Below are 17,641 nucleotides of genomic sequence, written 5' to 3' on the forward strand. Positions count from 1 at the left end.
ATATTACATCACAGCTTGATTAATTCGGGCACTACGCCTGACGCTTTTGCCCTGCGACGCCTGTGAGGCTGCAGATATGGATATGAAACACAAGCACCACTATCTCTCATATGGTGCGCAGGGGTGCTCACGAGGTGCAATTCGCGTGGATACTCACACCCGATTTCAATTCTTCCTCCCACCTGCCGATAAAACAAAAAAAGCAGTGATTTCCCACAATTTGCACACATTGAAGCTGTTTAAACTAGATACGAAATCTCGAAAAGAGATAAGTAGTCAGCATGTAACCGCCGCTTCTCTTATGAATGCGACCAGGCCAAGGTCTGCGGGCACGAAGCGAGCCTCCTGCGAGGTGCTCGCCTCTCTTGCGCAGTTTTGCGAGAAGATTCACCCCGATATGGGGAACGCACGTGGTTTCCTGTTTTCTTTCTTTTTTTTCTTGTTTTTTTTTGTTGTTTTATTCGCGCGAACGGTCTCTCGCCTTTCGATGGGGCGCAGTTCCGTACTTGACTGGGAACGGGAACATGGCATCCCCGGTTTCGCATCCAGTCCCGTCCTGGCTACACCCGGGTCTCGCCTCGTGACGTCAGCGAGGGCAAATAAGTGGAGAGGATAACGCGGGAATAAATAGAAGATCGCGCGCCTCGGCTCTGTAAAATTCTCGTCGTAATCATCCGTCTGAGCGTTGCGGAAGGGTTCCTGCACGTACAGGTTACCTGCGAGAGATGTGAAACGCAGACGGTGGAAGCGTCAACACTTTACGAGCACGACAAACGTGCTCGTACAAAAGAGAGAGAGAGACGAGGGTACACGTAACACTGACTTGAAATTCTTTCTAATGCGCAACGCTTGAAGGAACACATATACACACATGAGAATGGAGGAAGACGGCTCTTGAACAGCGCCAGCCTTCGACCATCGCCTTCTCTGCATCTGTTTCCTTTAGCGCTCTATATTAATACGCATCCTTACCAAAGACTAGCCTCGACGCCTTCTCAAATTACAACTCGTCTTTTGCTGACTTTCACTTTGCTACACATACACGAGAAGCCTAGATACTTACTACCATTTCCACTTTTTTAAGCCACTGTCGCAGCAGCTGTAGGGGGGAGTTCAACCCCTGATCCCTCAAAATTGTCAATTTGACGTGCGTATACGTATATACACGCATGCGCACATAAATGGAAGCATGAACAGACAATGTGATAGTGTAACGTCAACCACCCTTTTCTCATCTAGGAAATGATTTCTGTATACGACCCCGTTGAACTTTCTGAATATATTTATATGCAAAGAAATTTTTATGCCGGCCCGAGGAGAGAGCTGTGTATTCATCTTTCTATCACGTAAGACATATCGTTGCATAAAAATAAATGTGGGAAATATGATCATTTTTCTTGGCAATGCATTGTTTTGAGCTTACGGCCTCACGCTCAGAATCCGGGCTTTCTTTTTCTTTTCTTCAATGACTCGTTGTAGCACTAAGTGACGTCGACTTATGTAATATATATTGTTATATTGTAAAAGAACATTTAAGCAGCCAAGTTTCATCACATGTTTATCACAGCACTTCAATGACGCACGTGTAGAGGCGAAGTTACTGGTTAACACTGCCTGCAACGTGAGAACTAAGAAAGCTACGTAAAAAATCTGGATGATATAGCGTTCACAATACCGTGCTATAGCGTCACCGATGACCGCGTGAGCTGGAAAAGACAGAAAAGCGCATTTCATTGTATGTGCTGCGTGGTACGGGTGAGGTTCAAAGAACTAGTGAAAGGATCAAACCAATATGTGAAACGTACCGGCTCACCAAGCTTGCAGCGTTAACAAAGAAAATATAAAAAGAGTGCGGTACAACCCATGCACTGGCACCCACCGTCTATTTCTTCTTGAGAGTCTGAAGGGGCTGGACGCTTGGGTCCACGGTGTACTTCAGGGTGGTGGTGGGGCCGTACGAGATGAACCGCTGAGTGTAGTGCTGGACGGCGGCCGGAAGGGCATGCGACGTCACGACAGCCGGGGCTGCCTCGTGGACCACCTGAGTAGGGGAGGTCACCACGGTGGCCGGAGTCGTGGCGTGGCTGTAGCGAACGCCTCCAAGGCCGTATCCGTAGCCGTAGGTGATGAGTTGCCTCAGCTCGGCTTCCGTGGGCACGTGGTGCAGCACAGCAGCCGAGGCGGGAACGGCGGCACCGGTGTACGTTACCGCACCTGGGAGGACATTGGTGACCGCCACGGGGGCGGGAGCCGCTTGGATGAGGGCCGCTCCGTGTAGGGCGCCCTGAACGGCGGCGTCGATATCGCCGGCGTAGCGGAGTCCTCCGACTCCGAACATGATACTTTGTCCTGCGGTGTTCACACATGTGGGCGTAGTTAGCTTAGTTAGAGGTCGAAAGCAAGTGCTTTGCGTTGGGTGCTCTTGTTGTTGCTACGGGCGCTGATTGGCCTAGCGGCAGTCGTGGCCAGCAATCGTTTCGCCCCAAGCGTCTCTTTCAGTGACGCACACGTCACTCACGTGGAATGAGTGCACATTAGCCTCTTGTAGAAACGGTGGACGGGTTTATTCGCACATCTGTGGTACTTCTGGGAGGGAAAGCTGCCTTTGATTACTCGCTGGAAAGCTGTCATTTAATTCTGTGTGTTTCATGCACTTAAAGCTACGAGCTCAAGTACCCTGTCTAATAAAGGTATGCCATGTCACGGGGCCTTAAAAGTGTCACCATTGTAATCGACGTATTTGAACATTACACCACAAGACACCCGACCGCTTCTTTTGGTATGTTTCAGCACACGCAGTGATCATCGACATTAATACTCATTGCATGCCCTTCGTCAGGTGGTCATAGTCACTTCTGCTGGCAGTTTACGTGATGCCTAGCTTAACATAACTTACCTCGTAATTGTATTACGCATAAAATGCTAATACATATTCTTCTGTCAAAATAACGCGTGTTGCACTTTCAGCATTTCAAATAAATTTCATTACTTTCTGCATGAACAAGACAATTGTTTACATGCTTGCTGGAAACGCATGTGGCCACTCACCTGGGGTCACACCAACTGCACCGGCTGGTTGGCCAACGACTGTAGTAGCAACGGCAGGGGAATGCACGACGGCTCCTGGGATCTGGTGGACAACGGCCTGTGCGGGAGTGGTCACGGTGGCCGTCCTGTACGTGGTAACGGCAGCTCCAGGTACGGAATTCACGACGGCCCCAGTAGCAACACCTGGCTGGTTAACGACAGATACTCCTGGCTGGTTGAGAATAGCAGCACCCGGAGCACCGATGGCCGTAGTTTTGTACGTTGTCACGGAACCAGTGCTCACAGGGGCGACAAGGGTACCAGTGGCCACAGCTGGGTGGTGAAGAACGTGGATGTCTGGCTGCTGCAAGGCGGTGGCGCCATAAGTGGTGATACCGGGCTGTTGAACGACGGTGGCGCTTGGGGCACTGATGGTGGCGGTTCTGTACGTGGTCACGGTGCCTGGACGCTGGACCACAGTAGCCGTAGGAGCAGAAATCGTAGCGGTCTTGTAAGTGGTGACGGCTCCTGGAACTTGCTGCACAATGGCAGATCCGGGAGTAGTGATGGTGCCAGTCCTATAAGTGGTAACTCCTGGAATCTGCTGAACAACGGCTGAGCCCGGGACGGTGTACGTCCTGACACCGGTGACGGCGACGCCAGGTTGCTGAACAACAGCGGCTCCGGGAGCAGTGACTGTAGAAGTCCTGTAGGTAGTGACGCCTGGAACTTGCTGGACAACAGCGCGGCCTGGAGTGGTAACGGTGGCAGTCCTGTAGGTTGTGATGCCTGGGACTTGCTGCACTACGGCACCTCCCGGAGCGGTCACTGTTGAGGTCCTGTACGTGGTGACTCCGGGGACTTGCTGGACGACTGCGCCTCCTGGAGAAGTCACGGTTGCGGTCCTGTATGTTGTGACGCCCGGTACTTGCTGAACAACAGCGCTGCCAGGAGCGGTCAGGGTGGCAGTCCTGTACGTTGTGATGGCTGGACCAGGAGCAGTGTGTACGACTGCGGTGCCGGGAGTGGAGACGGTGGCCGTCTTGTAAGTGGTCACAGCCGCACCTGGGACGTGGTGGACAACAGCAGCACCTGGTGTGTGCAGAAGACCGAGGCCCTCACTGTGCACGACAGCACCAGGATGGTACAGCGTGCCGTAGCGGGTGCCACCCAAGCCGTATCCGTAACCAAAGTTGACAGGCCTGGTGTGGTAATGGATTTCGGGAACCCCAATTGTACGCGTTCCATAGCCGAGGCCATAGATGTATCCCGGGGTGTGCTCAACGACAGCAGAGCCTGGCTGCGTGACGGTGGTCACGCCGTAAGCCGCAGAACCTGGACGAACACTGGTGATCGCAGAGCCTGGCTGGTAGGTAAGCGTGCCGGCACCGTAAGCCGCTCCCGGTTTAACGGTGGTGACCGCGGAGCCCGGCTGGTAGGTGACAGCGTTGATGTTGTAGGCCGTTCCGGGCCTGTATGTGGTAACCGTGGATCCCGGCTGGTAGGACACAGCTCCGTATCCATAGGCCGATCCGGGCCTGACCGTGGTGATAGCCTGTCCTGGACGGTAAGCCACGGCCCCGTAGCCGTAAGCGGCTCCCGGGTGCACCGTGGTCACGGCTTGACCTGGATGGTGGAGAAGTAGGCCTGCGGCATAATGAGCGCCGCCAATTCCATAACCAAAACCGTAACTACCACCAGGCCTGACAAGCGTGATACCGTAAGTACCTCCGACTCCGTAGGCTCCCTGGGTGGTGTACACTGATCCGGGAATGTGGCTCACGGCCACACCTCCGGGCCGCACTACTCGTTGCTGGGTGACGGCGATGCCCGGCACGTGGCTGACGACGGTGGCCGGCTGGACGACGCGCTGCTGGGTCTGCGTAACCGTGACGGCCGGCTGCTGCTCAGTCACGGTGACAGCTGGCTGCACGACACGGTGCTGAGTGACGGCGATTCCGGGCTGCGTTGTCACAGCGATAGCTGGCTGTACCACTCGCTGCTGAGTGAGCGTTATGGCTGGCTGTTGCTGAGTCACGGTCACTGCAGGCTGGACGACCCGCTGCTGGGTGAGCGTGATGGCCGGCTGCTGCTGAGTCACAGTCACGGCAGGCTGGACGACCCGCTGCTGCGTAAGCGTTACGGCCGGCTGCTGCTGAGTCACGGTCACGTCGGGCTGGATGACCCTTTGCTCGGTAACGGTGATGGCGGGCCGTTGCTGGGTCACAGTGACGGCCGGCTGCACCACGCGCTGCTGGGTGAGCGTGACAGCGGGCCGCTGCTGGGTCACAGTTATGGCGGGCTGCTCAACGCGCTGCTGAGTGACGGTCACGGCAGGCTGCGACACACTGACACCATGGGTGTCGGTAATGGGGGGTCCGTGAACTGTGGTGCCTGAATGGCCGCGAGACACGGTGGGCACGCCTTCCGGAATCACACCACCGCTCTGGTGGAACTGGATGGCCCCGGGTCCACGGGCCACGTAGCCCACGTTGCCAACCTTGGCAATGTCGAGGTGGTGGAGGCCATCGGCCAGCGCGTACGACGCGAGCCCAAGGAACACGGTGGCCACCTGCAACAAGAGCGCAAATACATTTGTAAGCGAAAACACACAGACTTGAGTCAAAGCTTGTATAACACGACATAACTAAGAGATGCGACGATTTCGTAAAGGGTGGACAAACTGTCCAGGAGACGATGTCTGTCATTCGATTTATTTCGCAGGTGAATATATTATTATTATTATTATTATTATTATTATTATTATTATTATTATTATTATTATTATAGCAGTGGAAGTAATATTGTTAATAGTAATAATTGATATCCGTCTAGCAATAATCAAGGGCACAAAAAATTATGAAAAAGCTTAAGCTCCAAATGCCAAAAGGGCTCAACGTCTGCCTGTTTTTTATGAGCAGAAAATACATATAGGAATGCATGATAAAACAAAGAAAGAGGGAGTACAAAAGGTACAAAAGTGAACATCGAGTGAGAAATTAGAAATACAGTAAAACATTTAGTAGAAACGCTAATAAGATGCAATGGCATTATTCAGAAATGTCCGTGACCAGCGCACAAATTCGCCAATGTCGAGTGAAAACTGCAATTATGGTACACAGTTAAACAGCTCATCTGCTATTTTGGGTATTAAAAGGCTATCCTTGCGGTTTATTTCATTTTCGTGCAATCACTATTTATTCTCCTTCTATATAGGGACCCAAAGCAACGCTTGGAGGCGCTGCGACTCTAGACGGGCAGCGCCAGCTCTGGCAGAAACTGGGAAACTGGGAATGTACGCCTTGCATTTTTCCTTCTTTGCGCCACGCTGCCGCTCGCTTTCGTGCACTTGCAGAACACAGGCGCTGCACTTGCAGAAACGCCCAATGCACCGCTTGAAAAAAAAAATCTCCCAAGCTGGACAAGTGCTATGAAAAGCGAACGTTATCGAACGAGAAAAGGTTGTTAATGTGGAGTTTGTTAATGTTAACGTTTGTTAATGTTACGATGCGGTGCCGGCGAAAACAGCGCTCGACTTCACGCGAATTGCATTTGTGAAGTCTGCGACATTGCCGTGTACGATACGTCGAGGTAAGCTTTCTTCTGTCATACTTTAAATGGACCTAATGGCCTATATGCAGTGGGAAATGAAGCCACATACGCGATTTACGTTGTCGTTGTCAATGCATACTGGGAGTAGGAGACGCGAAGTGTCGTGAACGAACTTTCGAGCGTGTGCAAAAAAAACAAAAAAACAGATGACAAGATCATAGCACAAGACAGGATAAGGTCCATGTCCTCCGTACCACTGGGACATCTCCCTCTGACTTCAATCCTTCTTTACCCCCGAACCCAAATCGTACAAGAAAGGACTGGGAAGCGGCCCTGATCGGTTGACAGGACCTTGCGACCCAACGAGCCATGGTCCAGTGTGCCAGGACAGCGGCCACGACCAACGGGGTCCCTGACTAGGGACTCCCCCTAGTACTGCAGGGAGGCTGACCCACTAGAGACTGGTCTCCTTAGCAACGTCTGTTTTTTAGATGCGGAGCATCTTATACTCGCGCCTTGTAGTGCGCCGTCCGCGCCGTCCGCACCGCTTCTCGAACATTCGACAGCTGACGCGCGCGCATGCGCCGTCGCGCCGTCGCCCACTCTTCCACCATCTGTGCATCCCTTCCTCTTCTACACACCGCGCGCGCTTCACTCCTCCACCATCTGTGCACCCTTCCTCCTCTACACACCGCGTTCGACATCTACAATTCTCCTGATTCTCCAGTGGACGCGCATGTGGCGTCGCGCTTCGAGAACATTCAACAGCTGACAGTGCATGCGCCGTCGTGCTGTATATATACTCAAGGTCGGCGCTCGCTCGCTCAGTTGCCGCTCGTCGGTTGGTTTGTACGGCGCGTCGACGTCCAAGGTCGCGGTGAAATGAATTCCAACGAATCCACAAACACAATGATCGACGTACCTTCGACCAGCGCCGCCCTTTCGCATACGTGTGTACGTGTTCACTCATTTAACACCCCCTCCTACAACCACGTTAACCAATTTAGCCATCGACCCAAGTAAGTCGCAATTTAACACCCCATTTCACAACCACGTTAACCAATTTAGCCATCGACCCAAGTAAGTCGCACTTTAACACCCCGTTAACCAATTATATGGTCCGCATCCTCCTCAGTGTTCCCCCGAGGGAAGCTGCGGGCAATTTTTTTTTTTCTAAATAAATGGTTACTACTACGACCACTACCGCTGACTTAGGTGCGAGGCAGCTTGTTTAGTAGCTTTTCACTACTGCGAAACAAGTCGAACTGTATACCCTCATTTTTTTTTCTTTTCGATTCTCGCGTCGTGGTTACGCTCCTATTTTATGGGAATATCGACTCTACAAGCATACAAGTCCTCCTTTTCGAACGCGGCTCAGCGTGTGAGGTGCCTTATTTTGAGGCACGATGTGGTATAGGGTGGGCGACGAGTTCGCGACTAGCGCACACTGGAAGCACTCTGCGGACCGTAACACGCACAACACGCAGTGCGTGGAACGAATAGCACCCTATTGAAGTGACAGAAATACAACAAACCAGCAGGGCGAACTTGAAGTTTGCCTGAAAATGCAGAGACGTTCGTTCCGGCGTGATGATGAAGCCTTCCTGATGTGTGAATATGGGGAGGCGAACATCTGACAATGTACGCAGTTCAGTTTAAAGCAACCAACAACGCAACGCTAACCGAGTTCACAACGCTAGCGTACGCGAGTGTGAACATCCGACAACGACAGCTCTATACGTCTCACTAAAGCAATGAATGAAAAGACAGGAGCTGTTTCACCATGCTACCGTGACTGGACTTTCACAATGCGAGGAGACAGCGCTCGAGCTATCATTAGAGAGTTTTAGTACTGCGTACGCTGCGTACGTGGCGGCGTTGCGTACGTAAGGACGCCACGTTCTGCGTAGGGCGCATGCGCAGACCGTAACGCGCACGTATCGCGTTACGTACGCAGCTGCTGCGTACGCACGCATGAGATGCGTGCGTGCGGACGTATGAGGTGATCGCGCCGCTCTCGAACAGGTTCGCGACAGCGCGAGACTTCGTTTTGCAAAATGGCGGCATCGAAGGCAAGCACCGACCGGCTCTGTGGCTTAAAATATGGCCATACTCTGGCTATAACACTTGGATTGGCTCACATTGGCTGTCAACAACACGTGCTTCTATTTTGATCTACAAGATGGCGCAACACGCTTCATGCTCGTTACGTACGCGGGTACTACGCCGTACTAAAAGCCGATTAGTGGCAAACGACGCCACGTAACGCAAGGCGCTTGCGTGATGCGTACGTAGCACCATTCCGCAGTACTAAAACTTTCTATTACTGCGGTCGTTGCGTGAACGCGCCGTGTTGCGTAATCATCAGGTAGTCAAAACAAATGATTTCAATTGAATTCAGGCACTAAAAACGGAAGGCGAGGTGGAACTACGACTTACTTTATTCTTTTAACTGCACGCATCCACGCTTGTTTTCTTTCTCTCTCGTACGACTTGTCCGGCAACCGATAATTTTACAACCGAAGCGCGAATGTTGGTACATTACGCACTCTCGTGGCTGAGAGCAATACTTCGGACCTCGCTGATGCTTCCGTGTGGTCGATTGTGCAATCGCGGAAAAGCAACGTCAAAAGCGAGCGCTTTGTTTCAGCGCGCCAAGCTGACGTCCCGGCGCCAAAGTTTCCTGCACCGAATCTAGAACGCGTGACGCACGGGCTCCCGCTGCGGTGAAACACACACTGAATCGCCTTACGCCCTCTGCCGCGCATATCCCCAATTTCCCCGAGCTTGCCGCCAGAGCCGCAGCGCGGCGTTGTCGTCGCTCCGCAAACTTGACCTTTGATTCCGTATGCAATAAGTACGTTACAAAGCTGCACGAAAGAAAAATACGTCATTAAAACTTTTCTAAACAGACACCATCTCAAGTTTTTACGTGTCAGAAACTGAAGAGACGAGTTTGTAGCAATGCTTCGCTTAGTATTTCCGGTTGTAGTTCATCAAGTGATCTCATTCAAATACAGGGCTCTGAAATTGAAGCGAAAGTATGTCGCACTTTTTTTTTAACGTGAGCACATTTATGAAGACATCTGGCGTTGAAAATAAATGTTTATGATTCCTTTCAAATTCAGCACGTCGAGGTACATGAAAGCCACCATTGCACATAGGTTATTTATCTAAAGGAAAACCAAGTGAGACAACGTGTATCACTGTCATCCGTCCACTCAACTATGATTGAATAAGGGGTCTTTAATAAACTCCACTAAGTATGTGTGTTTTGCATTCAAAGTTTGAAGGCAGTCTCGTTTCTACAGAATTTAACTTGAAAGAAATGCCCTAGCCTGTCTGTGCTGCCATATAATGAGGTTGCGGAAAATAATTTCGCTTTACGTGATTAGGCGCCTGACAATAGGCGAAATAATCCTCCCTGATATGGTTATATGGCAAGCAATCATTTCCTACTATCGGAGCTTACGTATTTGACTTGCTGTCAAATGGAACGCCTCACGTGAGTGTCCCGACGCATAAGGGAGGAGTCTTGCGCCAGTTTTCACGGTCTTGCATTAGTAACCATCCAAACCGCAATTAAAGGTCGCAGCCAGGTATAGCACTCGCGCAAAGATCGCAGCCACGCATGAACTTACTAAAAGAATCCAAGTGGAACAATATAGAAGAGCGACTGCCTCCAACTTTTAAATAAAAACATGGCGGCCTAATGCAGTCACTAAAAAGTTCATTATTCAATCCTTGTTAGCTGGGAGGCTGACAACAATATTGTTTTCTCCTCATGAGTTCATGACTTATCTATAAAGATCGTTTTCACGTATCTCTTATTATTTCCATATTTGGAAAACCAAAAGCTTAAGCTTGCCAATCCAATGCATCATCTTACTAAACCGATTTCCGTCAAATTCGGTGTCACTTCATCAAACTTTTTTTGGAAAACGCTAAAGTCTTCATTCTGTACGTCCATGCGACTCATCTGTTGGACGTCTTATGACGGAAATATCCCTCGATACCCAAGGTAATATAAAGTACAATGCTAAAATATAAACTACTGGCACCAGAAGTTTGGCACAATCGAAACGTGTTGGTCGTTTAATTGTACCTGAACAATCTAAGAATGTTGCAGAATTTGTGCTGTATTTTTGTTAGTTTTTGCAGCCGCAAAACTGGACGTGTGGCTATATCATTCGTTATCCTCATCAGCTTGTTTTTGTTGGTGATAACAGTATAATTCACTTGACAAAAAACACATGTTCAATTCTGATTGCTCATGTAAGTTGTGCTGCTTTCCACTTAAAATCTTTGGGTCACGAGACTGTAAGAACTCAAGCTCCGTGAAGTTCCACGCAAGACAACTGGCGTATAATTACAAGGATTGGTGTAATGAAGGAGTAGGAATTAATTCTAGCTACCTCGACTTCCTTGGTATTTCAGTTTGATGTAAACAGGCTGGTATTTTGACAGTTCGCGCCCATTAATACAGTGTCACCGTGATCGAGAATGAAACCTTCTTTAACTGTGCTTGCCTGTGCGTAGCAGTGTCACACTGCTGATGAGCGGCAGCAAGGTTAGCCTATAGACGAGAGGGTGTGGCAACAATATTGTAATCAGCCTCGTAGAATTACTCTACATAAGTTATAAGCCGACTGCAAATTTTCAGGCTATTTTATGCAAGATCTGCAAGTGTCGAAATGAATAGTTGCCACCAAAATAATTTCCCGGTGGTACTTTCAAACACGCATTTTGATCCACTACCTACAAATACAGAAAATTAGCATAATTTGAAGCCGCGGTTTGGGAGACCAATTCATAAGGAAGCACAAGTGCTGGTTGTATATACTAGAGCGACTTTTTGTAATTAGACCGTGAATATTTATTTAATTATTGCGCACTAAGTAATGCTATAGTTCTTCGTAAGTGGAATTCAATGACGCACTGAAATAAAGCAAGATTGATATCTGCTTGTGGTGGGCATTCCTGTTAAAAAGGCGAAATGTTTTCAAATCTCTGTTGGGAAGCCACTCCTCCAACGTCAATCTAAGCACAGTGCTACCTTCACGAAAGCAATTATTTACAGAAAAATACTGAGAGTTAAAGTGACAAACAGAAACCCGAAGAAACAAATAAGACTGCTTAATTTACGACGAGCTCAGTGTTTTTCATACTTCTTTTCTCTAATGTGCATGGCGTAAAGACAGCAGTGGTGTCGCCTAATGAGGACTCTGTGTCGCGAATCGCATTAAAATTAAGCACACTAAATCAACATAATCGTCCATTTCACTGTGGGCACTTCCGTTTGTGTTTGTGATCACACTTTCGGTCCGTGGCATGGCGTTACGGCTGTTATGCCTGTAAGAGTAGCACTAACAAATAGCACCCGTAACCTTTTAAAAGGGGAGCTTAATTGATCACCGGTCGGGTCCCTCGCAGACAAAAACAAGTTTGGAAAAGAACCTACAGTGTTTCGTCTCGAGCATGCATACATGAGACTAAGCTTTTTAACATTTATGAAAGAAATATTTAGAGTGGTTGTGAGGAAGTCGGAAGACATGGGTTAGAGGTTGCGGTATCTTTCCCGGTCTTGCCAGCGTTGCAAGAGACCGCCGATTCTCGCCGTTAAGGACGGGCAACTGGCCAACGCGACACGCTAGCGGCGCGTGACGGCGGAGGGCGTAAGTGCCAGTTGCCGAGAGTAAGCTCTAGGTGGCCCTACTTACTCTTGAGTAAGTTCGCGCATAGGAAACGGCTTCGCGTGAATAGACGGAGACGTTCGGTAGATTAACATGGACAACGAATCACGCGCAGAGGTGGATCGTTTCGTCTTATGCGAATTGTTACTAAACCGCGGCAAGTGTAATGAGACGACGGGAATCCAAATTTGTCATTTAAACACCGCCGACTACTCCTTCTTTTCTGAACTTGGAATCTGCTAACAGTTCTCTTTATTTTCGAATTCTCTGCTCTTGAATTCCTAATGTACTGCCTGCTCAACAACACTTGAATAATTTGTCACCTGTGTAATGTGTATTCTTACGCCTTTGGGACCAACCGACATGAACACAGCCATTTCATTTCAGAATTACACTGATAGATTATTGTTGTGGACAACATATCTACTTTGTTACTTGAATGAACTTGGCAATAGAATGGTGCTCTCTCAAATATTCCGGAGGGTTATTTGTCAGGACCTCTGGGCAACGTATGTTTCATACCTTGACAAAATTACCGAATAACCATATGGACAGCCAGGTGCTCAGTGAGTTTAGCCTCTTTATGGATTGCCATAGCTTATGCGTTGCTGGCGTTCAGTAAGTACGTTCATGCTAAGAGTTTATAAGCTGAAAAAAAAAAACACGCGATTATGCATCCTTCTAGCTGAGAAGGGTCAACTTCACAATAGGGTCAGAGCACATTGGTGAGACGATTTTTTTTTCGAGTCTTGGGAAAGAGACCTTACCACCAGAATACTATTCCTCTGACTATGAACAATCTGTTGCCACAACTTGACAAACTATTTTACTAATCGCGTAACATCTTAAGCATGGTGACAACTTTCGAGTTCCTCGTTTCAACACGATTTTCAAAGCAACTGATAACGAGGGGAATAGGTGTTTTGAACATTTCTTTTATTCGTTCCTCAAATATATAAAAAAAAAAACATCTGCACTAGTTTTTACGCAGTTTTTTTTTTAGTTCACCAGCACGAATTGGGTCAGCCCTTCCGTGAAATTGGAGCTTAGCATGACGCGTTCTCGTGAATTTCTCATCTTCATACTGTAAATGCCTAGCCTAAAACTTTGCTTGGTACTAAGCCATTTTGAAGCACGTTCATGGCGTAACTCGAGGCTTGCGCCCGGGTTTCCGAGAATGATAACGTTTTGCCTCGGCGTTCTCTTTATATTGTTAGCAGTACCTTTCATCTCTTTCAGGCATTCTTAATCAAGTCTAAACATTATCAATCAAAGAGTTAGCACAATTAAGACGTATACAGAGCAATAATTTCACTGCTGGCAATTCCCACCTGCCATAGGATAGCTGTAATTGTGGCACTACACTAATGAATTAGCGGCACTAAGGCGAGGTGATAAACAGTGCAATTTGATCAAAAGCCAACGAGTACAATTGTGAATACACGACATTCGGAGCCGGTGCAAATGAAATCGTCAAAGACGGATCTACGATAGAGCGACCTTAGCGGTCACTGTGTCGTTCTTGCGCGCCGATGTGTTTCAGTCGAAACGAAGTGCTTTCTACAGCCGCGACGGCGTGACCTTTTATCCCACGGTGTCATCGGGCCGCACCACTTCTCTCGTATCCCACACCCGGAGGAAAGAAACGAACCTCGCGTGGTGGCTAGTGGGGCGTTTCGCGTTTCATAGCGCGCCTTCAGCGACGATGATTCATATTCCTTATCTCGGCCCGGTTTGTGCGTATCCGTTTTCTATGGCCGAGCACCGATTTCCTTCTATCGCGCTTTCTTCATCGAACATTTATTCAGCGCCATGAAATCCCGTTATTGAACGGTCGGATGCCAAGTTGTCCTCCTTTCTCTTTCTTTATGCCGGCGACAAGAGAGAGCCTGAGAAAGTTCGATTGTGAAAATGGCCTCGTGCGTCGTCCAGGCAGCAAAGAGCTTCATTGTCTTTGACTTTCTGTGTGCTTTATTCAGGTGTCAACAAAACTTTCCCAAGTATGAAGAAAATTTCAAGGGCCTAAAATACCGCGAGTGCTTTGCGCTCTACGGGATACGCAGTAGTTAAATACTTTCCATGCTAAACCCCCGTTCAAGAACCAACAAAGAGCCTTACGCATGCGCCTTAGTCGAGCTGTAGGCCGAAGTCATTTTCTCTTTTGTCTTTTAAGTCGATGTATTGAACTGCGATTCACGTCGTTTTGCAATGCCGCCAGGATTGAAGGCATTGCAATTTATCTCCACCTCGACTGGTTTTGCGTGCCTCCGGGATTGCCGCCCCCCCCCCCGCCTTTGACCAAGCAATCATGTCATGCGATGCTCACGACACGTCAAGATATGTGACTTCACGATGGCGTCACGATGATGTCATGAATTACGGTACCGTGTGGCTGGCTCTAAGATGATGTCATATGCTCAGGTCATCATGCGATGATGATATTTTGCATCATTCGTTTTGACGCCGCCAGTGGGGGATGCCGACACCCTCATTCAATTTTCGGGTATGTTAAGGCACCGATTTGCCCTTAATTCTCGTCAACATATGCACCTGGCCACTTCCCTGCTTCGGAATTCATCTGGAGTAGCAGGTAATGGCCCGAGAAGCCGAATTCAGACCCACTAAAGTAGCCAAATATCTTTTGACGCTACAACTTCATTCGAGAGTTCTATTTGAGAGTTCGAGAACGCAAGGTGTTGCTGATGCAAACGCTTTGACAAGTGATCTTGACTTCTTCAAGGCTGTAATTTCTGTCTGATCTTCTGTTTTACTTGACGATTTGGTAGCTTCAATATATAAGCACGTGGCGTTAGATCCTACATACATTGTTTGTGTGACATTGATATATAAAGGCGGCGAATTTCATCAGCACTTACATCTCAGCCAATAACTTTTGCAGTGCTTGCATAGTGACCTATCTGCTGTGCGGAAGTGTGATTCAACACAGTCAACCAGGCATAAATCTAGCGTCAGTTGAGGTCCGCTGTCTTGTGTACGCAGCATTTTTCTTGCGTGATCATTCATTTCTCAAGTATAGGCAAAACTCAGTTAGTGTTGCATAAGAACAAAGCACCCACCACCGCACATCCATCCTTGCCAGCCGTGTTCTTCCCATCTACCATAAGAAGACTACCACTTGTGCGCAAACGCCAACCAGAGCCGATGTGGACATCGTTGGAAATCTGTCGTATACGGGTAACCTACCCAGGAGACACAGTTCTTCTGCGATTGCAACATGCCACTTCCGAAAACTGTTACTTGCTTCTGTAAACACAAGATGCACAGGACAACACCACGTCTCTTGGAGATAAGTTTGCTAAAGGAGTGAGTGCAGCCGACTGCCCAATTTAAACTGAACGGCTCAGAACTCGCACCGAATACCAAGTCTCTCCACCGCAAACGTTAAAGAAAGTCAGCTTATACTAAGCGCCTTTTATGATGTTATCGTTTCAAATGAAATAATCAGCCGTAGTCACGAAAGAGCTCGTAGATGGAACTCGGGATTAGTAAGTGCGCGGTTGTGGAGCCTACTAAATAAACCCTGGCATTCCAAAGGAACACGCGGAGCCTTTTGCGTTGTATCACTAATATCACTGCCAATGTAAGGATATAATACTATAAGAGTTTTACCAACAGTCATCACTACGCATTCTCCTTTCGAGCTCGTGTGAAGAAAAGACCGCACTAAGATATACCACCACCGAAATACAGATTAAAGACTAAGTCAGTACAAGGGGCACAAGACGGGATGAGTTAGTATAAGCTTAAGTTTAAGCAAGCGCGTTCAAGGTAGCAGTCAAATGCCTGCAAATATTTCTGCGACACATGTGTTGTAAGCTCTCCCCCTCCTAAGGCGCGTATAAATTTTGCAACAGTTTGATTTCCGATTGCCCAAGCTCGCATGAGCTACACATCTTGAGGGAGGGCTATTCCGTCAGCTTTCAAAGTATTAAATGAGGTCTGAACAAAGTATGCGTTTCGTTCAAACCGGTTCTCACGGGTTGTCCTGTCTTAGGCGCATGGTACAACAGTAGCCATTGCATGAGCAATCAAATGCCTTGTCCGGCCAGGTACTTCGTAATTTAAAGGCAAACTCGGTTGATCCGTTGCCGTATTCAATGTAGAATCACTACAGAGTATTCGCGACCACAGTCGGAAGACGAGGAAAGTGCCCCACGGCGACGTGGTATCGTCACATATGGTAGACTGAAGCATGCACGCCTGGTATCCATCACCACTCGCGGTCACAGTGAACGTGTCAGACATTGGAAACAAGAAAGCCACTGGCTCGGTGGGCACTAATATCGAAAGAATGTTTGCGACTCGTCCTTGTTAGCTTAACACTCCTCTAGATGACGGGTATCCACAATGAGTAGCGCTGGGTCATCGCCGAAAAATAAGATGTAATACAAAGGATGCAATACATGTACGACCGAATATCACCGGCACCAAATCCTAAGCCTCGCGCTCGAAACACACACAGTTTGTATTTTGGTGTACTCACAAGGATTCTCATGGTTGCGCCCCCCGTTTGGATGCAGCGAGACGGCCGTGCCGTCAGGGGCGAACCATCTTTTTATACCGAGGATGACTTGCGAGCATCCTCCTCGCCAATCGCGTCGCCCTACCAGGCTTCGAGGTGAGAGGGGCACGCGAGAAAGGAGTTGACCAGTCCGAACTTATATAAGAAGTGCCGCCTCGAGCGTCAACCGCGTCGGCCACTGCCTAAAGTCGCCAGCAAACCAGTGCTCGTCCCGCTGGTGGCCTGGTGAACAGGACTGCGCAGGTCCATCACCCTCTCCAACCTCCTCTCCGGAACAACGGTTGTGAAAGGGAACCGTTGGATACGTGACAGAAGAAGCGTTCGATTTCTCCTCCCACCCTTGGTCCAACTCCTCGCCCAGTCACTTCGAAGAATGTGTCGTCGTCATCACGAACACATCATCATCCCAGCTACTCCTCCCTGCTCTTCAATTCTAAATCTCTTTGTGGAGTGCGATTCTATGGAAGACCGATTCTCGGCGCCCGTGAAGAGCTGAAAAAGTAATATAAGAAATTGGCATGGCTGTACCCTCTCTCTCTTACTGTCTCTTTCGATTAATTCCTTTCCTCCTCCTCGTTGCCCTCGGATCAGTCCTCTGGTCAGTCTTGACTTGCGAGCCGTAAGCAGACGTTCTTCGTTACAGAAGGTCAACGCGGCATATCCGCTTGCGGCAGAAGTCGACAACGATCGAGGGAAAGAGTCGAGTTACGTGTTATTTTTTTTTTCGCGTTCTTGACGTTTTTACTGGCTCGGTCCCAGTGTACTTACTTTACAACCCCAACTCATCTCCTCTTCGAAGTCGCCCTCGCCCGCTGTCGCTAACTGG

The 17,641-nt window shown here is 48.8% G+C and overlaps 1 protein-coding gene across 6 annotated transcripts; it reads right to left on the reverse strand.

The window, feature by feature from the left end:
- Positions 1–414: 414 nt before the first annotated feature.
- On the reverse strand, positions 415–16,961 carry LOC119180198 (uncharacterized). Of its 6 annotated transcripts, none has more exons than XM_075868661.1 (5): positions 16,777–16,961; positions 3,049–5,599; positions 1,880–2,349; positions 1,676–1,706; positions 415–716 (listed from the first exon to the last, which is right to left on the reverse strand). In XM_075868661.1, exons 1-3 carry the CDS (start codon positions 16,786–16,788, stop codon positions 1,883–1,885), a joined length of 3,030 nt encoding a protein of 1,009 aa, XP_075724776.1. In that variant the 5' UTR covers positions 16,789–16,961; the 3' UTR covers positions 415–716; positions 1,676–1,706; positions 1,880–1,882. The 6 variants fall into 6 exon arrangements, with proteins under 6 accessions (XP_075724776.1, XP_037287243.1, XP_037287242.1 ...); XM_037431346.2 differs by lacking the exon at positions 1,676–1,706 and having other exon boundaries at positions 3,049–4,653; positions 4,756–5,599; positions 16,777–16,956; XM_037431345.2 differs by lacking the exon at positions 1,676–1,706 and having other exon boundaries at positions 3,049–4,674; positions 4,756–5,599; positions 16,777–16,955.
- Positions 16,962–17,641: the final 680 nt, after the last annotated feature.

Source organism: Rhipicephalus microplus, chromosome 7 (genome assembly GCF_043290135.1).
Source record: "Rhipicephalus microplus isolate Deutch F79 chromosome 7, USDA_Rmic, whole genome shotgun sequence".
Lineage (NCBI taxonomy): Eukaryota > Metazoa > Arthropoda > Arachnida > Ixodida > Ixodidae > Rhipicephalus > Rhipicephalus microplus.

Excerpts from the sequence above, each read along its gene's own strand:
- LOC119180198 (XM_075868661.1), bottom strand. Across the intron at positions 2,350-3,048 it reads TGCAGTTGGTGTGACCCCAG|GACAAAGTATCATGTTCGGA; the intron begins GTGAGTGGCCAC and ends TGAACACCGCAG.